Source organism: Lissotriton vulgaris, chromosome 6 (assembly GCF_964263255.1).
Source record: "Lissotriton vulgaris chromosome 6, aLisVul1.2, whole genome shotgun sequence".
Lineage (NCBI taxonomy): Eukaryota > Metazoa > Chordata > Amphibia > Caudata > Salamandridae > Lissotriton > Lissotriton vulgaris.
Window position 1 is genome coordinate 359,072,670 of NC_141694.1, and position 26,271 is coordinate 359,098,940.

Genomic DNA, 26,271 nt, shown 5'->3' on the forward strand with positions numbered 1-26,271 from the left:
TTTGCGCTCTGGCCGCTGCTGCTAAGGATGGCGGCGTCAGCTCCCCCCGTCGTCGCTCCGGGCGCCGGAGCCCGTCCTCAACGAGCGTTCCCCTCACCTCAGCTGAGCCACCCGACGGCAGATCGACTCTCCTCTGTCCGATGACGGATGCTGGAAGGCTCGGCCTCTGTTTACCCCGGCGTTCTCCGTGGTCGGGTGTTTCCGGCGGATGGCTGCCTGGCTCAAGTCACTTCCTGTCGGCGAGCCGCGCACTGTGCCTCCCGGTCCGGAGGTCGCCCACAGGCCCGCTCGGAGCACTGGCACTGACTGGTGTTCCTGACCTCGGATTGAGGTCCGGCGAATTCGAGCTGCCGCCGCCTGGTCCTAGGCTTCGCTGCCTTCCCGCCTGGGTAGTTTTATTGCCGGATAGATGTGCGGATTGACCTGGGAGCCGCCTTAATCACGGAGCCTCCTTTTAGGCTGCCGCCATCATCGGCTGCTAGCCACGCCCCCTCTTTACGTTTTTGAGCCATAATTTTCTCAGGAATAATTAGATCTAGGGACTTAGTAAACCATTATGAAATCGTATTACTCGCTATTTCAGGGTCTGAGTTCAGGTAGAATGAGGTTGAACTCAGAATATATCTCCAGCTACCCCTGTTTAGATTGGACCAGTGCTGATCTTTAATTGCCTTACTTTTCTGAAATGGAGTGGGACCCAGTTGTTCAAGAATCATAGGAATGAGATAATGGCCTGTCCAAACCATTGCTACAGGGTCAAAAAACCTGTACCAAAGGATTGTTGGTAAATATGGGGGTCTGACAAATGGCCCCCTATGTATGTAGGATCCTGAACTCTTTGCTTTAATTGGATGGCTCCTAGCTCATACCCAAAACTTGCAATTCTGGAGTCACTAACTTCATCTAAATGTAGGTTTAGGTCCCCCAGAATCGTAAAATTATGATACTTAACTCGACTTGGTTCGGCTCTTACGGCAAGGAAAATGAACACAAGGAGTCTAATGCGTGTAGCGGACGCTTCAGTCCGATGTGTATTAGGATGGGGTTCGAGGCGTACACAGTGCCTTGGTGCGATGAGTCCGGCACGGACGAAGCGCTGTAAACAGAAGGTGATCCAGTGGCTTTGTCGGCCCTTTTACGGTGCGAGCCCCGGCTCGTTGCAGTCGTCGGTGTAAGGCGTAGAGCGGGGGGCCGCTTGGAGCGAGGCGGACAGTCCTGGATGCGAGACGTTCACTTCACGTTGCAGCGTACGAGCCGTACTGCGGGAGCCACGGCTTCAGTCTTGGCTTTGGTGCGAGGCGGACGTACGGAGCGTACTCCCCTTTCCGATGCGATCCGCAGCTTCGAATTTCGGCGGCAATGTGCGAGTCGTACCAACCAGAATGACTGGATGAGGCAATGCGTTTGTATGCGGCGGGGTCTGGCCAGTCACGGTGCGATCTACGGATCGTAGGATGCGTTGATTGAGGTGGACAGGAAGGGTACGAGGTGTTGCTGGACACGATTTGGTTGTACGAGGCATCCACAACTCCCAGCCTCGGCAAATGCTTAATAAAAAGCGTTTCTAGCGGCGGATTATGAGGCGGATGAAGTCCACTGGTCCTGGGACAAGATTTGGTTGTACGAGGCGTCCACGGCTCCCAGCCTCGGCAAATGCTAAAAACTGCGTTTCGAGCGGCAGATTGTGAGGCGGATGAAGTCCACTGGTCCTGGGACTTCGTTCAGGGGGCAAGATCACTCACAACCCTTGGAGATCTTTATGCACAAGTTGACAAGTTGAAGCAAAGTCTTTGTAGTCTTTTCCTCCTCTCCTTCAGCAGCAAGGCAACCACTGCAGGCCAATCCCCCAGGTCAGGGACAGTACTCCTCCTTACAGCTTTCCCGGTTCCTTCTCCTCAGGCATAGGTTACTTCTTGTCAATTAGGATCTAATTTCTTGGGAGCAGGGTTCCAATACTTATACCCCTAATTCCTTTGTTCCTCTGGGGTTGAGGGGCCTGTGCCCAGCCAAAACCAGTTCTTGAGCACTCTGTTGACATGACTCAGACTTCTCATTCAGGGAGCAGGCTAGAGACATCAGACACTCCGCAGGAGGTGGAGCTGGCATTGTGGTGGCAGAGCACAGCCCTATTCAGAGTCCAGGTGCACTCCTCCCACCCATCAGGATGTCAATCTCTCTATTCACCACTAGCTACCTAGCCCTGCCCTCTGGAATTCCCCAGCCCTGTCACGCACAGAACACAGACAGCAGATACACATCCTAGTAGAGGCGGGCTGAAATGGTTAGGAAAATAAATACCTACTTTCTAAAAGTGGTATTTGCAAACACAGAATATTAAAATAAACTTTACCAAAAGATGTATTTTATAATTCTGAGATCAGGCATACTAAACTCGAACTTCTACCATGTTTCCTGAGTCTGATAGGATCATAGACTATAACAATTCTAACAGCCCATTCTGGCCTATGACAACAGGTAGCCTTGCAATAGTGAAAAACGAAAATGGCTGTAATTCACTATTAGGACATGACACACACCTCAGGGCTTGTCCTACCTTATACGTACAATGCACCCTGCCCTTGGGCCTACCTAAGGGGTGACTGATATGAAGTAAAGGGAAGGTTTGGGGACTGGCAAGTGGGTGCACTTGCCTAGTCAGCATGACAGTACCAGACTGCACGCAGGCTCTGCAATGGCAGACCTTAGACACATTTTACCAGGCTGCTTCTGTGGGTGGCACAATCAGTGCTGCAAGCCCACTACCGGCATTTGAATTTACACACCCTGGGCACTCCTGGTGCACTGTTCTGGGGTCTGACAGTAAACCAAATAAGCCAATCATGGAATCCAATCAAGACATACATTTTATACAGGGAGCACTTGCACTGTGGCACTAATTGGCAGTGTCACAGTGCTCTGAGCAGCTAACACTAGCAAAACACATGAGGCACAGTAACAAACAGTGGAAGGGAGACCCACGCCAAGGTGCCAGGTCTAACACGTGTCCCCTCCAGCTAAAATGTGGGGAGAACTACCCTACCCCTGGGAGTTCTCATCACTAAGCCGGAAAAATCTGGACAGACCGTCTGCATTGGCGTGATCTGTGCCAGGGCAATGTTCCACCGTGAAATCCATACCCTGTAGGGAAATGGACCACCTCAACAGTTTTGGATTCTCACCCCTCATCTGCATCAGCCATCTGAGGGCCTGTGGTCTGTCTGAACCCGGAAGTGAGTCCCAAACAGGTAGGGTCTTAGCTTCTTCAGTGCCCAGACCACAGTAAAAGCCTCACGCTCAATTGCACTCCACCTCTGTTCCCGTGGAAGTAACCTCCTACTGATGAAGGCTACAGGTTGGTCAAAGCCCTCCTCAGTCATCTGTGAGAGAACAGCCCCTACACCATGCTCTGAAGTGTCTGTCTGGACAAGGAACTCTTTGGAGAAGTTGGGTGCCACGAGCACGGGCACCGTGCACATGGCAGTTTTCAGGGTCTCAAAAGCTTTCTGACACGTGTCAGTCCAAATCACTTTCTTGGGCTGCTTCTTGGAAGTCAGCTCTGTCAAGGGTGCAAAAATGTTGCTATACCCCTTGACAAACCTCCTGTAGTGCCCAGTGAGTCCTAAGAAGGCCCTCACCTCCGTTTGGGTTTTGGGGGGTTCCCAGGCCAGGATGGTTTAAATCTTGGACTGAAGGGGCGCCACCTGGCCGCTCCCAACTTGGTGTCCCAAGTACACCACGGAACCCTGCCCGGTCTGACACTTTCTTGCCTTGATCGCCATTAACACTTCCGAGAGTTAACGCAGATGTTCTTCCCATGTGACACTGAACACTGCGATGTCATCCAGGTAGGCGGCACTGAACTCATCCAGCCCAACCACACCTGGTTGACCAACCTCTGAAAGGTGGCGGGGGCATTCTTCATCACAAATGGCATAACCCGGAACTGGAAATGCCCATCTGGTATGGAGAATGCTGACCTCTCTTTTGCCCCATCAGTCAAGGAGATCTGCCAGTACCCAGACGTCAAGTCAAATGTGCTCAGGTACCGTGCAGCCCCTAACCGATCAATGAGCTCATCAGCTCTGGAGATGGGGTGCGCGTCAGTCTTCGTGACTGAATTGAGCTCTCGGTAGTCCACACAGAACCGGAGCTTGGGTGTGGCACCCGGCGCTGCTGCCTTCGGGACCAAGACCACGGGGCTGGCCCAAGGACTGCTGAAGGACTCAATCACCCCAAGGGCAAGCGTCTTTGAGACTTCCTCTTTGATGCAAGCCCTGACCCTGTCAGTTACCCTGTAAGCCTTGTGCTTCATAGGTAAGCTGTCTCCTGTATCCACATCATGGACGCACCAGTCTGTAATACTAGAAACCAGGGAGAACAGATCAGAAAACTGTCCCAGCAACTGGCGGCAGTCATTCTGTTGGTCAGGCGTCAGGGTGGGAGAGAGGTTAACTCTATCCACTGACACATCTTGCTTTGTGGCTGCCAGGAGGTCAGTTGAGAGGCTCAGTCTCCTCCTCCATTCCAGCATCTGTTGCCAAGGGCATGCCCACTTCGGACCTCTCCAAGTGGGGCTTAAGGCGGTTGACATGCAGGACCCTCAAGGGGCTCTGGGAGACTGCAAGTCCACCAAATAGGTAACAGGACTCTTGCGCTCCACAACCTCAAAGGAGCCGGTCCACTTATCATGGAGCGCACAAGGCTCCACGGGGGCCAAGACCCACATCTTCTGACCAGGCTGAAGTTCTACCACAGTGGCATTCTGGTTGTACCAACGCTTCAACTCCTCCTGGCTGGCTTCCAGGTTTGCCTCAGCAAGTTCTCTGAAACGCCTAGTCCGGTTCCGTTCCAGTATGTAGCTATATACACTCCAGGGAGGTTTCCTGGGAGATTGCTCCCAGCCTTCTTTGACCAGACTTAGAGGTCCTCTCACTGGGTGGCCATACAGGAGCTAAAGGAGCTGAACCCTAGAGTCTTCTGTGGCACCTTTTGGTAAGCAAAGAGAAGGCACGGTAAGAGGACGTCCCACTTACGCCTCATGGTTCTTCCAGACCCATTATCATGCCTTTGAGGGTACGGTTGAATCTCTCAACCAGCCCTTTACCTTGTGGGTGGTAAGGAGTGGTGAACTTGTAGGTAACACCACACTCCTTCCAGAGAGACTTCATATAATTGGAAATGAAGTTTGTACCTCGGTCAGACACAACCTCTCTGGGAACCCCACACGGGGGAAGATCCCCATCAGTGCACGTCCCACCACGGGGGCCGTCACTGTCCTGAGTGGAATGGCTTCCGGGTACCAGGTAGCATGCTCCACCAAGACCAGGATAAACCTGTTGCCCCTGGCTGTCTTGGGGTCCAGTGGGCCCACAATGTCAATGCCCACCCGTTCAAAGGGGGTACTGACCACAGGGAATGGCTGGAGAGGAGCCTTCTGCTTCCTCCCACTCTCTCCACTTGCCTGGCAAGTCTGACAGGTCCTGCAGTGAACATCTGAGCTCCTTTACATTTGAGGCCAATAAAAGTGGGTGACAAGCCTTTTAAAGGTCTTGTCCAGACCCAAATGCCCTGCCAATGGCACATCATGAGCCAGCCCCAGTAGGAAGGCTCTAAATCTCTGGGGTACCACCAGCACACGGGCTGACCCAGGCTCAGCAACCTTAGGCTCTGAATACAGAAGGTCATTCTCCCAGTAAATGAGATGTGATCCAGACTGATCACCGTTGGCCTGGTCTGCAGCCTGCTGCCGCAGACCCACGAGAGAAGGACATTCTTTCTGCCCTCAGCAGAATTCCTCCCTGGAGGGGCCTCATTCCTGCTGCCAATGGGTCAGCTCAGGCAGGTCCCCCAGTTCAGCTATCTGTTTCCCTGTAGGTTCCAGGGCATCCCCCTCAAGGTCTGCTTCCTCCTGGACCGTGGGAACTACAGGGGACGGTTTTTCACGCCTCCTGCCTCTTCTCTCTAAGGCTGGTCCCTGGGCCTCTCCCTCAGGCTGCAGGACCTCTTGAGCACCCCTACTGGCTGCCATGGACCGGGTGGTCACGCACGGCCAGTCAGGCAGGCCCATCATCCTCAGGTGAGCACTCTTCTCCACCTTTTCCCAAGGGGAGCTCTCCAAATCGTTCCCCAACAAACATTCAACAGGCATGGTGGGCCTCACAGCTACCTGAAGAGTACCAGAGACCCCCCCACTCAAAGGGAACCTGAGCCATTGGACACTGACTCTCAGTGTTGTCGGCGTTTACGACTCAGCAGAATGCATGTGGGACAACCTGCTCTTGAGACACCATGTGACAATTGACAGCTGTCACACTGGCGCCTGTATCTCTAAGAGCCCCCACCTTTTTGCCATTAATGGTCACCCACTGCCCAAATTTCTTAGTGTTTGAGGGCAGTTGGTTTTCTTGGACCATATCACAGTCTCCAAATGAGACAAGGGACATCTCTGCGGGACCTCCCCCTACTTGGACAACCCATTCCTCATCCAGGGCTACACTAGCCATCTGCCGGGGTGCTGCACTCGGGGTGCAGGTTTACCAAACTGGCGACACTTTTGGATCATTCGCAAAATTACCCAGTTCACCACACCTGTAACACTTAGGGGGCCCTCTTTGAACAGGGGGACCTGTCGGGTCCCCGGTCGGTTTCGGGGGTGGGGGAGGCTGAGAACCTTTTCCTTGGTTCCCTTGGGGATTACGTTGGGGCCTTCTTTGGAACTCCCTCTGTTTTCCCTTGTCCCCCCACTCTTCTGCTGGGGACCCTGCCCACCCTTGGCGGAGTCTCCCATGTGACCCTTGTGGATCCTGGTAATGATCCAGCGGTCCGCCTCCTCAGCAAGCTTCGTAGGGTTAGTCAGCTTGCTATCAATCAGGTGCTGACGTACCTCAGGAAAACAATTACTGGACAAGTGCTCCCATGCCATTAAATCAAGAAGCCCTTGAAAATCATTAACTTTGTTACCCTTCACCCAACCATCCAGTGCTCTGCAGAAAAAAGTTACATACTCAACATACGTACTATCAGGAATCTTTGTGCAACCCCTGAACCTCTGTCTGTACAATTGTAAATTGTAAATTGTAAATTGTTGTGTCTTGTAAAGCGCACTGCTACCCGGAGGCCTCGTAGCGCTATAGACCGCTGGGGAACCCGTCCTGGCTTTCCCTGTGAGATAGTCCCTCCTGGGGGTCTCCAAGGTGAAACCAGGCATCCCCGGCGTTTGTGTGGGGCCGTTGTGGAGATGAGGCAAGCTAATGCCCAGAGTTGCCGAGTGTGATCCCTGGTCGGAGTAGGCACCGATGCGAGAATTATCAGTCCGCTGATCCTGGTCCAAGACCCTGCCGCGTCGGGAATCGAACCCTGGTCCCGGGCCGTTCTCTGCACTCGGGTCTGCCGCCTCTAACCAGTGAGCCACACCTCACAATTCAGGAGTTAACCCATATCTGGTCATCAAAGCATCCTTCATGTGGGGATAAGAATCATGAACCTCTAAGGGCAAATCTAACAGTGTGTCCCGCTCCTCACTCAGGAACCGCCCCCAAACCCCGCTCCCCAATCTCTCTCAGGGACCCGGTGGGAAGACATGGCTACCTCATAGGCCTTGAACCACTGCCCTACGTCATCATTGAAAAAAAAATCTATAACCACCTCCTTTGGTATGTACACCCTTGATTCTACCTGCACTGGCGGTGTGCTGCCACCAGAGGGAGTAAGCTCCAAACTTTTAGCCTTTAGTTCCATCTTCCTGAACTTCATTTCATGCTCCATTTGGATTCTTCTCTCTTCCAGAGCCATCTTTTTGCTTTCCAGCTTCAGTTGCCCATTCAATTTAAGTTTTGCCATCTCCATTTCATGTGCTCGGGTTTCCTTCCTGTCTGCCAACTCCTCTGGCGACAGGTCTCTGCCAAAACCATTGATGCCTCCTGCCTGCTCAATTTCTACCACATCCTCACGGTCTTTCCTTGACTCCATCCAGACCTCAGCGCCTTGTGGTAGTCTGGCTTGTTTCTACATCCTGCCAGGGGAACTTTGAACTTTTTGCAGAAGCCCCTCAGCTGGACATTGGTGTAGCTGTCTAGTCTCTCTTCTTCCCAATCTACTTCTTCAAAGTCAGAGACTACAGAGGCTGGTTTCTCTACAATGGCTGAACCAGGCATGACTTTCAAAAATGGAGATATCTTGGCAAACAAAAATCAAAAAGTACGTGGCTGCGTTATGGTCTGAACTCACTAAGCAGTGTTCACCAATCACTGTACATGAATCACAAATGCAAATTCAGAATATTCACCGCTGACCACCAATGTTAGAATTGGGGATCTCTGGTTGGCACGGGTAAGTACTTGTGACAAGCAGGAACCCTCTCCTCTAGTCAGGACAAGGGGATTACCCAAGAAAATAACCCCCGCTCACCCTCAAGGTAGTGTGGCACGAGCAGACAAGGCTTATCTCAGAGACGTTATAGGTTAAGCATTTGTGGACACATACAATAACTCAGTGACAACACCATAAATGGACACCTGTTAGATCTGGGGGTCTCTAGTTGGCAATGGTTATCACCTTTTTCCAAATAGGGACCCTTACTTCTAAGTCAGGATAAGGGGATTACTAACCCCTGCTCACCCCCTTGGTAGCTTGGCACGAGCAGACAGGCTTATCTCACAGACCGTGTATTAAGCATTTGTGAATATACACAGTAATACAGTGATAACACCACAGATGGACACAACACAGGTTTTATAAAAATAAGTATTCTTTATATAGACTTAAACACAAGCCAAAAAACAACAAAAATCCACAATACTACACTTAAGATTGATTAAAAAGATGATAAAAGTCTCTAATTTCAAGTTGATGGTAGATGCGACATAGTTCTCAACAAAGTACCTGGATGCGTGACGCAAAGTAAACAAAAGGCTCGCAGTAGGGGAGAGGCGTCGGTTCTGTGACCCGGGGGAACGGTTGCATACTTCCTCAATGCTTGCGCAGAGTAGGGGACTCGTCGTGAGCCTTACCGGTGCAGAGGTGATGCTTAGATTCTCGGCCTGCGGGCCCGTTGCGGTGCGCAAGATACCACCTTGATGCGATGCGACGATCCAGTTGCGATGCGGGAAGATGGTGCCCTTGATGCGGCGATGCGATGACGATGCGATGACGCCCTGGCAGCCTTGCGACGACTCTGTACTTTGGAGCCGCGACAGACCCTGCGACGCACTTCTCCGGTGATGCGATGACGACTCTCTTGATGCGTCGCACTTCTCCGGCGATGTGACAGCAGACAGCTTTGATGAACACACGCTTCCAGGGAGATGGCACGAAAGCTCGCTTCTCCGGCGTTGCGATGATTTCAGCTGCGGCGGAGACACGCTTCTTCTCGATGCGTCGCGCTTCAAGCTCCCAGCGGCACGCAAGTGGCTGGAGTCAGAATTCCCAGCAAGGAAATTCAGGAGGGAGCTGGAGGTGAAGTCTTTTGGCCCTGAGACTTCAGCAGGAGGCAAACAAGCCCTTGGAGAATACTCTGTAGATGAAAGTCCTTACAAAGTTCCTTCTCCTTTCCCTTGGCAATGAAGCAACCACTGCAGGCCAAACCAGCAAACAGCACACTGGCAGCGGGGCAGTCCAAACTCCTGCAGGTTCCTTGGTTCTTCTCCTTGGCAGAAAGTTTTCTTGTTCCAGAAGTGATCTAAAGTCTGTGGGACTGGGTCCCAATATTTATACCCCAAAACCCTTTGTTCTCTGAAGGCAGAGAGGCCTCGGCCTAGTTCAAACTAGTTCCTGAGCACTGTGTTTATATGACTCTTCCCTTCCTTTCACTGTGGATGGCAGAAACATCAGACGCCCCACAGGAGGTGGAGCCAGCACAGGGGAGGGAAGATGCAGCTCTGGAGCACTCTGTTGGCAGGATTCCCCTTCTCCTTTCACTGTGCAGGGCAGAGACATCAGACAAGCCACAAGGGGTGGAGTCAGCATTGTGGAGGGAAGGCCCAGCCCTATTCAGGTCCCAGGTGCACTCTCCCCCTCCCATCTGGAGGTAAATCTCCCTATTAACCACTGGGTTGTCCCAGACTGTCTCCTGGAATTTACCTAGCCCTGTCACACACAAACCCAGACAAGGAATACACAAGTCAGCAGAGCCGGGCTGAAATGGTTAGGCAAGCAAATACCTGCTTTCTAAAAGTGGTATTTGCAAACACAGAATATTAAAATAAACTTTACTAAAAGATGTATTTTATTATTCTGAGTTCAGGCATACTAAACTCGAATTTCTATCATGTTCCCTGAGTCAGTTAAGATTGTAGGGATGTAACAATCTTCACTGCCCATTCTGGCCTATGAGAACAGGTAGACTTCAATAGTGAAAAACGAAAAAGGCTGTAATTCACTATAAGAACATGCTCCACACCTCAGAGCATGTGCTACCTTATACTTGCAATGCACCCTGCCATTGGGCCTACCATAGGGGTATCTAATATGAATCAAAGGGAAGGTTTAGGTTCTGGCAAGTGGGTGCACACAGACCTTAGACACATTTTACCAGGCTGCTTCTGTGGATGGCACACCATTTGTCCGCCTGCAGCTTTGGGAGCAATTTTGCGGCCGCTTTGATGTTCTCAGTGAGCCACGCGGCCACTGAGAACATCAAAGCAGCCGCGAAATGTTTACCATTTGTCACTCCCTCCCTTCCTGCTGGCATTCCCCCTCCCTTCTCGCCCAGTCCTTATTTTATTCGAATCATACCCCACGCACCCCCCTTCTACTATTCATTCTGTAACATCCTATTGCTCTCTCTACGTGTGTTCTCTCTTGCAGGCTTTCCCATACAAACCGCTTGCTCTTCCTCCTGTCATGCCTGTGCTCATGTCTGTTTACGCTCTTTTTTCTGCACACTTGTGTCTTCTTGTTTGTTCTCTCTAGCATCACCCTCATCACACTCTCCTAACGAGTCTTCCTTATCCCGCATGTGACCCTACTTGCACCCTCTCGGATCCATCTTCATTCTTTTCTGCTTTTCCCTGTTTCTGCCACACACTCCACTCCTTTGTGTCTCCTTTTTGGCCCTTTTCCTACTTAACTTTTAATCCTTTCTCCTTTAATCCCATTTCCACCTTCTCACAACCCCTTCGAGCACTGTTATCTTAACATTTGTTTTTCTCTCTGTCTTATGATGTCTGCCCTGCCACAATTTACTTCAGACCCTCACACACCCTCACATTCACAGCTCCTCACCCTCACACCCTCTCACCCTCACACACCCTCACCCACCCTCACACACCCTCACCCTCACACACCCTCACCCTCACACACCCTCATTCACCCCCTCACAACCCTCTCCCTCACTCACCCTCACACACCCTCACCCTCACACACCCTAACCCACACACACCCCCACCCTCACATACGCTCACACCCCCTGACCCTCACAACCCCTCACCCTCACATCCCCTCACACTCCCTCACCCTCACATTCTCTCAACCTCACATCCCCTCACCCTCCCTCACACCCTCACACTGACACCCCCTCACCCTCACACCCCCTCACACCTCCTCACCCTAACACACCCTCACACCCATACACACCCTCAGTCACCCTCACCCCTCCCTCCCACATCCTCACTCACCCTCACTCCCTCACCCTCACACCCCTCACCCTCACACCCTCACCCCCTCACCCTCACACACCCTCATTCACCCCCTCACCCTCACAACCCTCTCACCCTCACACACCCTCACCATCACACCGCCCCCACCGTCACACACCCTCACATCCCTCACTCTCACACACCCTCACCCTCACATCTCCTCACACCTTCACCCTCATACCCCCTCACCCTCACCCTCACACCCCCTCACCCTCACACACCCCATCACCCTCTCACCCACCCTCTCACCCTCACACACCCTCTCACCCACCCTCACACCACCTCACCCTCACACCCCCACCCCTCACACACCCCCTCATCCTCACAACCCCTCACACTCCCTCACCCCCACACCCTCACACCCCCTCACCCTCACACCCCCTCACTCAACCTCTCCCCCTCACACCCTCTCACCCTCACACCCTCTCACCCTCACACACCCTAACACACCCTCACACACCCTCACCAGCAAAGCATAACAAAACATAGCATAGCATAAGAAAACACAGCATAGCATAGCAGAACAAAAAAAACATAGGATAGCAAAACATAGCATAGCATAACAAAACAAAGCATAGGATAGCAAAACAAAACATGGCATAACAAAACAAAAATTAGCAAAGAAAAACACAACAAAGCATAGCATAGCATATTAAAACACAACAAAACATAGAATAGCAAAACAAAACATAGCATAGTATAAAAAAACATAGCATAGCATAACAAAACACAACAAAACATAGCAGAACAAAACATAGCATAAGATAACAAAACATAGCATAACATAACAAAACAAAGCATAGCATAACAAAACATAGCAAAACACAACAAAACATAGCATAGCATAACATGGCAAACAGAACAAAACATAGCATACATAACAAAACATACCATAGCAAAACAGCATAGCATAACAAAAAACAACAAAACATGGCATAGCATAGCAAAACACAACATAGCATAGCATAACAAAACAAAGCTTAGCAGAACATAAAAAATAGCATAACAAAGCATTGCATAGCATAACAAAACATAGAATAACAAAACATAGCAGAGCAAAACAAAGCATAGCATACTAAAACACAACAAAACATAGCATTGCATAACAAAATATAGCATAGCATAACAAAGCATAGCATAGCAAAACACAGCAAAACATAGCATGGCATAACAGAACACAACAAAACATAGCATAGCATAACAAAACAAAGCATAGGATAGCAAAACTAAACATAGCACAGCATAACAAAACAAAGCATAGGATAGCAAAACAAAGCATAGCATAGCATAACAAAACATAGCATTACATAACAAAACATAGCATAACATAACAAAACATAGCATAACAAAACACAACACATAGCATACCAAAACAGAGCAAAACACATCAAAACATAGCATAGCATAGCATAACAAAATATAGCATAGCAAAACAAAACATAGCATAGCAAAACATAGCATAGCATAACAAAACATACCATAGCATAACAAAACACAGCATAGCATAGCATAACAAATCAAAGCATAGGATAGCAAAACATAGCATAACAAAACAAAACATAGAATAGCAAAACAAAACATAGCATAGCATACAGCATCACTCAGCACCACCACAGCATCAATCAGGGGCACAACAACATCACTATGCGCTACCACCGGATCACTGAACGCCACAGCATCACTCGTTTGCCATCACAACATCACTCAGCGCCACCACAGCATCAATCTGTGCAACCATTCAACAACAACTGGTTCACATATGTTCTCTCAATGTTTCAAGCTTTATTACAAATGTAACAAAAAGATGTTAACATTTCACTTCTGTTCTTGGATTTTCGTCACAATAAAATAGACTGAACATAATCTTCACAAAAGTTATTTACAAAGGTTTAAGCTATTGCCATTATAAATTACAATAGCTTTTATTTAAGAATTAATTATTAAAAAAATTAAAAGCCATTGTTATTTGTAATATCAATACAAGTAAGTCACGTAAATACAACACATATTGCATTACAAATGCTATGGGTTTCACATTTGCGAAAATTATAACTATTGGCATTGTAAATGACAAAGCTATTAATTCCGCTATTTTCAAAAACAAAACATAAATAAAAAAATTGTCATTTACAATACCAATAGCTCAAACTTTCCTAATGCGAGACCTATTGCATTGCAAATGCTTGTTGTTATATTTATTAGTGTTTTGCATTATATGTACTTTTGTAAAAATTTACTATCTCTAACATGTATACACACTACACCATAGGACACTCTTGTATGTTATTTCGATAAAACTTAAAATAATACATCTTGGTACTCATCAGGCTTAGTACCCATTGTGCTGTGCGCACAATCCCTACCTAGTCTGATACCATAAAAACATGCAAGCACTGGCATAGCTTGGCGGGGGGCGAGGGGGGCGGTCCGCCCGGGCAGCACTATTTTTGAGGCGGCCGACTGGAGGTCCGTTGCGGCCGCGGCGGCCTTTAAAATTTATTTGGGAACAAACACAACACAATTGTCCCCAAATAAATTATAAAGGCGGCCGCAACGGACCTCCAATGCCGCAGCCGCCCGTGGCCCAGTTTAAATGTGCATTGTGAAAGGCTAGCTGCGCCGGACTCGAGTGGTATGCGACGCGTGTATGCACCTGACCTGACTGGTCCGAGAGTGCTGCCAGCAGCTGCTGGTACCGTTGCCCTGGGCTTCTCCTCACAGAGCGAACCATTGACTGTGAATGAGACTAGAACCGAGCGCCACTGGGACCGCCCTCATGGCCCATAAAGTGATTAGAGAACCCTCTGCGACTCCTGTAGATTATATTATCCCGCTTGGTTTGTTGCTGAGCGGGTCAAGCACCTGATACACGTCACAAACCAGTGGAGTGAGGGTGGACCAAGAGTTGTTGGACGGAATGTTTAGAGGAGCTGGAGGTCACTCTAATGTTGTTTTTATTTTATTACGTTCTCTTGCAACGCAGCTGTTGCGGTAAAGGATTAGTGGTATGAGATATAGGAACGCAGTCAGACGCCTTGTAGGTTAACTTGAGGATCTTTTCAGCTTCACGCAGGAAGGTCTAAGTGCCAAGAGGCAGCTCCACCGAACTTCCTGGACAGTGGTCATGCACACGCCAGTTTTCTCTTGTAACACACTGTTTGATACCTCTCACATTTTGTTTGCTTTAGGTACTTGCACAAGTGCCACCATTGCCTACGTAACGTTTGTTCTTGTGCTTGAGTGTCTGCCATTTATTGAAGTATTATACCTCTAATTGTTCTTTGTTTTCTCTTTTAACCTGCACACGTCACTTTTTCCTCCTGTATTGTACCGTTTTCTACCTCATGTATTTTGTTGCTCACAATTGTCACTTTTGCCTCATGTAACTTAACGTTTGCTTTTGTAATTTGCTCACTTGTAATTTTCTCTTCATGTATCATTACTGTTCCTATTGTGAAGTGCTCTGACGCCTTCGGGTAAAGTCTGCGCTATATAAAAACACATAAATAAATAAACGTAATGGCAGCCGCGGTGCGTCCATTGGGGCGTAGGGGCGTAGCCCCACCAGCCCACATGGACCCGCATCGCGGCCGCCGGCCGCAATCCTATTAAAATAAAAATACTGACTGTAAATAAACATTCAACAATAATCAGCCGCCAGGAATCCGGGACACACCCGGCGATTTCGGAGAGAGCAGGGGGGTGGCCTGCTGCAGCTTGAGTGACAGACAGTGCACACACTCAGGCTGCAGCAGACTTTAGTGCGCAAGTGCGATATGGTATCCAACTCGCCGAAGCATGCGCACTGAAGCTCCCCAGCGGGACCCAGGGGTACTTTCACCTGCCACAGCCCGGGTTTACAGACGGGCGACAGGGCGAGTAGCAAATGTGCCCCCCTAGCCGCCAGGATTGGCTGGTGGCACACACACACTGCCTCTGCCACCGTGCCACAACTTAATGGCCAATCACTGCATGGCTTCACAGTGAAGCTATGCAGTGATTGGCCATTTCGCCGGGATGCGTGGGTTCCGTTTACTGCGCTGCTGTGAAGGGAAGTAAGTAAAGTCAGTCTGACGATGATCGGGATGACGGGATCGGATCCTCCATCGAGTTCGTGACCTGTAAGAAGAACACCCAACAGTAAGACCTTAAACCTGCTACCTATTACCCTGTTATAAACTGACTTACACAATGTCAAATTCTATTCTGGGTGTGCAGGCTCCTTCCCTTAACAACTTGGGCTGCCGCTGTTGTCTGTCTGGCCATCTTCGTGAAAAAAGCACTCTGGTATTGTGAACGGAGTGTTTTGCACGACAAATGTATTTTGGCTGTGTAATCTTTTTGAAGATCAGTTATTCGAAACTCTAGCCGTCCTCCATAAGCCTAGCTGATTATATCTCCACAGATGCATGCTTCTCCAAAGCCTGTGAATTGTTTACATCTCCCGCCGGGAACAGAGCAGCGGCGGGAAATAATGACCGGCCTGTCTTCTGCAAATGTGCGTCGTTTGGACTCTGTTTAGAATGGTCAAATAAATTAATTCTAAGTAAGTCATCGGTAGATTCATTCAAAAGGTTAGGTTTCCCTTGTCAGATTGCCATAACTACTTAATCATATTCTGAGTGGGTGTCCAAATCGCCAGCACATGTTTCATTCATCATTTGTGGTTAGACTAGACACTAATTGGTTTATTATCTTAGGAGCAGGAAAGCATGACTAGGATACCCACGGCTATTACAGTGGTCATCTCACAATAATGAACTACATATTCGGTCATTAAAAGAGAACCCGAACTATGTTTTTATGATGAAGACATTAGCCTTGACAAAACATTGTGTAACTGTGCTGAATATTTCCCTTGCTTCTTTCTGCGCACATTGTAAGCCTGTCCAGCAACCGTGGGCACACTCCTCTTACTCTTTCTAATATGCCAGTCAGATTCTCAGCATTCAGAACGTATTCTCAAGTAGTGATGCTCATGCTGCCACTCAACATCACTCTAGTGACACGACTAATCGACTCAGGAATCAGATTCGGTGCAGCAAGGAAGTGACCCACAGTGTCAATCATGGTATTCAGGGATCGTCCCTTGAGCAGTATCTCACTTCATTACAGAATACGTAATTTGCGTGAAACAGTAACCTTTTCATTACACAGTACAGAAATGCAGTCTGATGATTCTGTGGACTTAATGCCTCCATTTTTCCCCCTGTGTATTCAAAGTAGTAAGTACTATGCAGCAGGATATACATCAAGGTGCCAGTGGGAGTCAGTCATCTGTGGTTGTTTAACTGCAGAGTATAACACGCAGTCTTGCAATGTTCTGTGACAAGCCAGGAGGAGTAACTCTTCACTGTTAACCTCTGTACACCAAGGTGGATTGAAGCGATCGAGTCGCAATCTGTAATGTTTATGGCTGTCTCAGAGCCTTATTTTGCTGCAGCCAGCATTGGTGTCCTGCTGTGCTGTCTGTGATGTTTGATTGGCCTGTCCATTTTCTGCTTTGTGCCACTCGCTGGCAATCAAGGAGGTTGCGAGGGTCAACCGAAGATAAAGTAAGTGATCGGGGTGTGGCGCACGACAGTGTGTGTGGGGGTGTGCGTGTGTGTGTCAATGAAGCTTCGTAAAATATTTTCACTATTCAAAAGCTAATGCGATTGTCTTTATCAGTGGTTGTGCCTGTGTTTCTACAGACCTTTGCGCCATTAGTGTTGCTGCCTTTTATAGCAGCCGAGAGATTAAAAGTTGCCTCCTGCAGTCAGCCGGCGCTGACTTGTGACAGCAGAAGGTATTTCTGTAGGGCAGGGGATCATTAAAGCCCAGATGACCTAAGGGTATTGGAAGGTTACAGAGGGTGCAGGAAGTGACTGTACTACAGAAATGAGAACTTCCAGGAAAAGGTCAGCACTTTGGAAGGACCTTTTCGAAAACCCTTCCATCTCCGTGGAATGAACACTTGAGCTCAAATTCCTCCATTGAGTTCGTGACCTGTAAGAGGAACACCCAACACTAAGACCTTAAACCTGCTATTACCCTGTGATAAACTGACTTACACAATGTTAAATGCTATTCTGGGTGTGCCGCCTCCTTCCCTTAACAACTTTGGCTGTTGTCTGGCCATCTTCGTGAAAAAAGCACTCTGGTATTGTGAACAGAGTGTTTTGCACGACAAATGTATTTTGGTTATGTAATCTTTTTGAGGAAAGCCATTAAATCAGGCAGAGACCACTGAAATAGTCAACAAAGCCATACAATCACAAGCAAAGCGCAAACTCTTTTATGTATTGAAAACAATAGGTCTGCCTTCAGCCAGCTAAAAGCCAAAACTTAAAAAGAAACTCCACAAAAATAGAGTTGGCAGCAAAACCAACCTGAAAGATTAAGTCTTGCTGGAACCATTTTCAATGTAACTAAGAAAATGCAAAATGTAAACCAATTTCAATTTTTATTTGCTTTATTCGAAGTAAAATTCATAAAAGCAGAGTTAAAAACCATACCATTGTTACAATATCAAGGAAATCATTGCAATTAGACCATACTAAACATGCTTGATAAAAAAACTTAATAGTTTTTTTTTTAAATTCAATAATCCAGTTAAAAAACCAAAACATTGCTGTTTGCTAAAAAGGAGTTTAGTAGATTGTCCCCTGTAGTACTTCTATTTTCAGCAATGCATCATTATAAAGTGCAACAAATATAACTAGTGCAAAAATACAAGAATGGAATGAACAAACTACCCATCCGACCCTAACTCATATAACACTAGAGAAATTTATTCCTAATAGCCCATGACCAACCCAGGAATTTAGCAACTGCGACCGTTATTACTGGTGCTGTCTCTGTGCAAATTATTCTTAGGGCAACCGTGCTATCCCTTGTGCCAAATAACTTACATAGGGGTTTAAGCCACACTCGCCTGGGGGAGTTATAGGCATTGCAAGCGAATAGGGAGTGGCCAATGGTTTCCTTTTCACTTTTACACACTGGGCACATGTTTGAACTTCCTTTGAACCATCTTCCTGTTACTGCTCCTAAGGGCAGAGACCCCACTCTCAGTTGGAAATACAGTTTCCTGTCGCCAGGTTTTAAAATAAAATCCCCAAAAGGTTCTAAGCTAGGGAAAGGTTTGAATCCCAGGAAGCGCCCTTCCATAGACGAAGATTCTGCAGCATGCCAATTCTGAATCTCTACCATTTCCCAATATTTTTCTTTGAGTACCTTTTTGGGAGGAAATTTGGCAGCCTCAGGGGTCTGCCACAACCCAGGCATACCCATTTCTTTCAAGGCTTTGGAAAGTTTGTTTAACCAATGAATCTTATGGAACCTGTCCGCTTTTAAAACAACCAGAAATCCCAAGGCATGCTGGGATAGTTCAGGGGTTACCCAGATCCTTCGCCAGTATAAAAGGGGTCGCAATCTTGCACTATCCAAAATGGCCCTTCTGCCCAAATCGTTACGTAGAGGTTTAATGGGAGTACTCCTAGGGAGCCCAACCAGATTTTTTAGAAATTTGTTTTCTACAAGTGTTAGGGTAGTTAATTTCTCATAGCCCCAAATCTCGGCACCATAAAGTGCAGAGCTAAGTGCCTGGACCTCATAAACTTGCAGAGCCGGATGTATCGGCTTTGTTTGTGATTTCGTGTGTTCTCTAGTGATTATACCTGCCTTCTGGGTGAGCTTAAGGGCAGACATTTCTATGTGTTTCTTCCAGTTGCTGGATTTGTCCATATGTATACCCAAATAAACAAAATCAGGAACTCTCTCTGGCTTTTGCCCACTCATATAAAAGTTCCCCTTAAAAGAGCGGTGCTGATTGAAAACCATAAGTTTTGTTTTATCTATATTTACTTCTAATCCCCTGTCCACACAAAAAATTTCGAAAATTCTTAGGGCTCGCTGCAGACCACTAGGGGTCTTTGATATTATCAGGGTATCGTCAGCAAATAATAGAATCGGGGTTTTCATTCCTGCCAGGGATGGCGTGTCCAGATCACTTGAAAGCATACCCTCAACTACCCCATTAATATACAATGAAAACAAAGTTGGGGCCATGGCGCAACCTTGGCGGACACCTCGTTCCACCACAAAGTCATCTGTTACCTGCCCATGACCCCCCCATTGAATTTTTGCGTAATTAGATTCATGCAGTCTCATCACTAGGGTCAAAATTTCTACCGGCATGACTAGCTTATGCAGCACCTCCCATAGCTGAAATCGAGGCACTAAATCAAATGCTGCATGCAAATCTATAAAAGCTGCATAGATGCTACCATTACCTAACAAAACGGTTTTCCAACATAGTAAGGCAAATCGGAAGATCTGGTCGACAGTGCTGGTCAACCTCCTGAAACCAGCTTGAAAAGGAGATAAGATGTTCTTGAGTTCGACCCAGTTTAAGATCTTATTTAAAGTCATTTTCACGATTATCTTTTGTATCGTGTTTATGAGGCTGATGGGCCTATAATTCCCAGGGTGGGTTTTATCCCCTTTTTTATAAATTGGGATTATTATAGCCCCACGCCATGAATTGGGTACGGGTGCTCCCCGAGCTACAGCATTGGCCAATTTTAAAATGTGTGTGTCCAATTGCATATTAGGATCTAAAAACAAGTCAGCCGGGACCCCATCAGGCCCTGGTGCTTTCCCTCTGGGGAGTGTTTTAAGGACTCGATTTACATTCTCCTTGCTAAAAGGTGGATCTACACAAAGTGTATTCCACAACTTCCCTATACCTATCATTAGGGCTACATGCATATTGAGGGCCATAGTGGTCCACCCAAATCCTTTGACTCACAAAATTTGTGGGAGGTGCAGGGTGTCCATGATTCCCCCACTTAATAATGCTCGAAAAGAGCTTAGAGTCTTTGGCACGGCTAGCTAATAATTAATTCTGCCAGTGCAATTCGTCCCACCTTTTCTTAGCCAAATGGACTATTTTCTTATAATTTTTCCTAGCATTGCGAACCGCGGGAGGATGCCCTCTTTTAATCGCGTTTCCTAGGGACTTCCTTGCAATTCGGCAATTCTCATCATACCACCCCTCTCTTGCTGGGGAAGGAATTACCCCCCTTGGCTTCGTAACAGTCTTCCTGAAGTGGACCCCGATATTTCTAAACAGTCTATCGTGTAGATTCGTAACTTGGTTCATACCCTCCGCTTCCCCCTTTAGTCTGTCTCTCAATAGCAGATAAGGTTTAATCCAACTCCTCATTGATGGATCCCGTGGCCTCATCATTTACTAGAACCTGTGCCCACTTTACCCTCCTCATATCATTAGTTGGTACCGTCTCGAATAGCGGGACCTGCTCTACCAGATGTAACTCCCCTTGAAGCTTCCCCAAAAATGTGTGGGTGACACACAAGGGGTTGTGATCGCTTTCCTGCCTCGTGACCACCTCCATGTCCTGGACACTCGACCATAAAGCCAGATTACAGAAAACAAAATCAATTCTGCTTTTTGAACGTCCATTGTTAAATGTACATTCCCCCTGACTATCACTCTTTGTATGCCCGTTTAGGGCTCTAATCCCTCTCTCACAACAGATTGAGTTCATCTGAATTATGTTGTCAGTCCATCTGAATTATGTTGTCAGTCCATCTGTCCTCTGGTTTGAGATCCAGTTTCGGTATCCCCCACTCTGTATCCTCCGTTTCCCCCAGTACCCAATCCCCGCTTCCTAGTGGCTCAAAGGTCCTATTTAGGTCACCGGCGATTATGATATTATTATCGCACGGTTGAGAGCCCATTATAGAGTCCAAGGCGCCCAGAACTTGCAATTTAGCACCCCCAGTCCCTCTAGCATATGTATTATAAATGTCTAGTGTACTTAGATTGCCTAAGGGTATCCTGATCAACTGAAGATCTCTATTGTTAGTGTGGATCTCAAGAGGGTTAACAAAGGTTTCTTGACGCAATCACATCGTTAACCCCCCTTGTGGCCGGCCCTTAAGTCCCTTGGATGCTGGAATGGAATAATTCAGGAAACCCTGTAAAAACAGGGGCTCCGTTGCCCAAGTTTCTTGAAACAGGCATATATCAAAGCCTTTTACAAAGTCCATCCATTCTGGGGACTGCAATCTGGTGGCAAGCCCTGCGATGTTCCAGGAGATAATTTTGCTCCCCTTCCCACCACAAACGCGCAGTGGCCCAGTAGGGCCTCGCTTAGCTATCGAGAGCCCTTTTGGGCTAATTGAGGGGCAATCCCCTGCCTGGGGCTCAGCAATATTTCTGTCACTCCCCCGATGATATTCCATTTTGTTTTCTCTCCACATCAGGCTGAACTCCCACTAGAATATCCTTGCTATTTACCCTACAGCTTAGGCTGGTCTTCCCTCCAGCGTGGATTACAGCTTCGGTCTTTCCACTTTGATGCTTATATCTCAAATGATCGCGGACCAGTCAGTGGCAATCATTCAAGCCTGAGAGTGCTGCATATCGGTTTGCTAGATTTAGGGGGGAGTAGCCCTCGTGTCTATTCGCTGGAATTGCCATCGGATGGCTTAGCGCCGGGTTTTCTGATGTCTCTAATCTTCTTCTTGCAAACAACCTATCATTCTGACCCCCTCTTCTCCATTTAATATGGAGATCGACCATCTGTGACCTATAAAAATAGCCAAGGGGCAAGATCTCAATTCCCGGACCAGCAAGCCCCCCTAGGTATTCACCTTCCCTAAGAATCCTTTCTGTTAATAGGCGGGACCTAAAGTTTACCACAATATAATCACCTGCCCTGATCTTACTTGAGTAAACCAGTAATCAGAGTCCTCGAGCCTGAAGTAACCTGTCAAGCAATGCAGGACTCAAGGCGTGACCCAGAGCAAATAGGTTTGTGGCTACGCCGGTCTTGGTAGGGACTGTGATGATGGAGCAGCAAGAGACGGCAGCAACAACATCTCTCAAAAGCCAGTGCTTCTCTCAGACCCAGAGCATTTCTGCTGCAGATACATGGCGGTGAATGTATTAAAACCACATAATCTTAGGTTCTCCCCCAGATTTGTGCACTGGTTCTTCTGGAGAGCCGCCCAACTGTGTTCATGGCTCTGTAGCCAGCCCTTGTAGTTCTTCTACCCTCTCTAGGAGGGAGAGCAGCCTACTGCTGGGTTGCTATTACATGCATATCTGATATTTTATTAATTTTACAGGTTTATCACGCTGTAAATTTTGCTCTGTCATTTCGCTTTTTTGCCCATGTATGTTTCCTATTCCTCCCCTGTTTTTTGTTATTTGACTAGTTAATTCATCCTCTTTTGTATGGTTTAAGGGAGGGGTAGTTCCACTTGTTTTGTTCTGCTTTAGAGAATATGCTGTAGAACCTTGCATGGTCATTCTGTGACCATGCAAGGTTCTACAGCATAATAATAAGCAGCTACCTATGTTATGCCATCTATTAATGAAATAACTGCACTTTCACAATTGCTTTATTAACCTTCCTGCTTTTTCAAATTTGCTTGAAAATGCACGATTTTTCTTCTTTTTTTTCAAAATTTTCTTGGGGGGGGTTATCCCCCCAAACCCCCCTTATGGAGTTCGGGCTCGCTCGCTGCGCTCGCTACGGTGCAATATGAAAATCACTTTGCGCCCCACCACTTTGAAATGTCACCCACCGCCCCTGCTTAATGGTTAATTGTAAGTCTTCTCTCAGCTCGAGTGGCTGAGAGGGACTGCAAAAATGTTACAATTGTTCTGCCCAGGCCAGCGGACTAATTTCGTACCTGGCTGCATATTTCCTGTGGCGCAGCGCAGCTTTGACACTAATTAGTCACCCGGGCGGGGCCTGCCCTCAGAGGTTGCTAATGGCTGTGCACACCATGGGGGGCTCGGACTTCGTGTCAGTGCTCCCACAGGCTTGGGGATCCCACTGTGAATTAAGGCATTCCTGGCAGGCACACACTCAACTGCAGACCAGAACTAAGTCAGTGACTTGGTTTGCAATGCCAAGTGGCTGCCAGGAGAGACACAGTGGACGACCCGCCTGGGAACTAGAGTCAGCCAGGGACAGCCCGATCAGTGTGCAGGCCGCGGCCCCATGGGCAGGGCTACAAACCTGAATTGCTGTGGCCCGTGGTGGTGTTTTGCAGCATTTCCTGTAATTATGAGCTCAGCCTGCCTGCCTGCAGCCAGCTCTTGCAGAACAGAGTCAATGTCTGCAGCTCCACAGTCTGGACTGATTCAGACTCATCTGCCGCCGGCAGGGCCGTGGCCCAAGACAGTAAGTACCAACCACTTTGAGCCGGTATTTGTTTGTAATAGACTTTCAGGCATTTAATGGGAATGAGTAATGTGTATTTTCTTTTTCGGTACCCTTCCTCTAAAGGTGCTAATTCGTGTATAACTAATGAGCACAAGTGAGAGGCTAATGCACCCAACATTCAAGAAAAGTGTCAGAGGAGGTGTTTTGATAAATTATCTAATTGTTTTAATCTCTAATGTAACTTGTAACTTGTATGAGATACGCTGTTAAAGAGCATTCTATCGTCTGGTGATTACATGTTCCACCATTCTTTGGCTGAGGGTCAGATGGGGGCTGCTGAATGGTCCCCGGAAACAATGCAGCCCATTCCGGAAGTGCTTTTCCAGGCGTTTAATCTGAGTCAGGCATAATCTGATGACGGTTTAATTGGCGACATAGCCCAAGGGGCGGCAATCTGAGGGATAGCCCCGGGCGCCACAAGCTCTAGCTACGCCCCTGCATGCAAGTGTACTGTTTCAAAGCAATATTAACCAAATACAGTGGTTGGGTAGGGTCTATCAGCACAGAAATGTTTGAATTACAAAGAATTATTGAATTACTTGTGATTCACTGAGCTAGTGTGGCCCTTCTTCTTCTAAAAATTAGGATTTGTCCTACTTTGTTTTCCATGAGGTATTTTCACTTATTACTGTTGTCTATTATTAGTGATTTTTGTTATATTTATTAGTGTTTGCATTATATGTACTTTTGTAAAAAATGTACTATCTCTAACATATATTTGGACTCTCCACAGACAACCTGGACTAATCTTTGGCTTCTCGAAGATTCCTGTAGCAGAGTCACACATGTGGCTTGGAAGCGTTTCACTCTCACACACTGCCAGGAATCGAGCCCTTTTAGAGACATAAATCAAGCTCTTCTAACTCTTAATCACTAGCACCATGTAATGTAACATAGTTTGCCTAACTGCAATGAAAGAAATTTAAACTGTTGAAACTAATGCCAAGTTTTCATCACTGTATGTTAGTATACTTACTTTATAGTGCATGAATCCCGTACATAGTTGGCCCACTTGGAAGAAACAACAATACCACTGTGGACAACTGGTTTTATCTGAAATTTAAAAGAGTATTTGTTATCTGAAGAAATATGTTTTAGTACTTAATATTTCAGATAGTTCTCGAATGTACCATACAGTATTATTCTATAAACTGCAATATGCTTTACTGGACCAACAAATAAAAATAAAAAACTCAAAACTGGTGGCCTATCTTAAATTGTGGTCCATGCAGGTCTCATCTATAGATGCTCTGGCATAGAACAAACATTCATAAAGTATTATATTTTATTTGCATTCTAAAAGTAACGGAAATCTGTCATTTATGCGGGTTTACAAAACGAAAAAGCAAAAGCCTGTGTGACATACGAGTTTTAATACTTTTGGAGCACACCATGTCCCTTACAGAGTTGAGGCCGTAAGTTCCCTTTGTACACACACCCTTACTTACAAATGCTTACTTCACATGTAGATCTGCAAATACGAGTAGGCTTAAGTGTCTTTCCTGTCCTCTAATCTCAAAATATATTGCCTCCCTAACACCCCCTTGAATATTTAGTACAAAACAGCAGCTCAAATAAAAGAATTATTCCTGTGTAATTGGTAGCCCTTTTCGGTCAAGTTACAGGCAGCTTTGGCCGTCTAGAATACCAAATGTGTAGGTCTAGCTGCAGACACCACTTTAATTGCTTGAAAGACTTAATGTTATCAATGTAAAAAAAATTCCAATACGAATATACAATGTACGAGTGTGCTTTGAGTCAGACCACTTCAGCCACTGGCTTCCATGTGCTTTTAGGTCTCGCGACCAGAGCCGAACGAGCCATAGCGGGCAACGGGCAATCCCCTGGTGCGCCGCACGAGTGGGGTCGGCCGTTTTTGTTACAGGGTCAAAATCGTCCCTGTACCAAAATCGGCTGAAAACCGGCCTGGCAAAGAGCTCAGCGGCACCTCCAACACCCTCCCCCCACCAAGTGGGGAGGAGGGGGGGAAGGGGGGCAGCCGAGCACTTTGCCAGGGCCGGTTGTGGTTCCCAGTCCGGCCCTGTTCACGACCTGCATTGCACTGCGCAGCAGTGCTCGAGCAGGCGAGAGTCCTTTTGTCCGGAGTTCAGAAATGGACCATGGAATCGCACCCGCTCGTGCGTGTGTTTTTTGTCTGCTCTTTAGTGATTGGGCTTTGAGTGCGTGTATTTTGTTAATAGACCACGCAATAGGCCAAAGGCGGGCGCATTGCTTCGGCCAGGGCTTATTGGTATCTGTTAGGCGCAGCAAAGCCCATATGTTTTCAATTATCGTGCCCAGACACGGGCGCGATAATTAAAAACATATGCCTTGCAGTGGCGCGCGTGCGTGCACCACTCGCGGGCGTGTTTTTTTTTAACACTAGC

General features: G+C 47.5%; 1 protein-coding gene across 1 annotated transcript in view; it reads right to left on the reverse strand.

Annotated features, from left to right (window-relative positions):
• DCDC2C (doublecortin domain containing 2C) overlaps positions 1-26,271 on the reverse strand; it is a 903,210-nt gene that overhangs the window by 646,061 nt on the left and 230,878 nt on the right. The window contains 1 exon segment of the mRNA XM_086925637.1: positions 24,861-24,937. Coding sequence (XP_086781763.1) covers positions 24,861-24,937 — 77 coding nt within the window.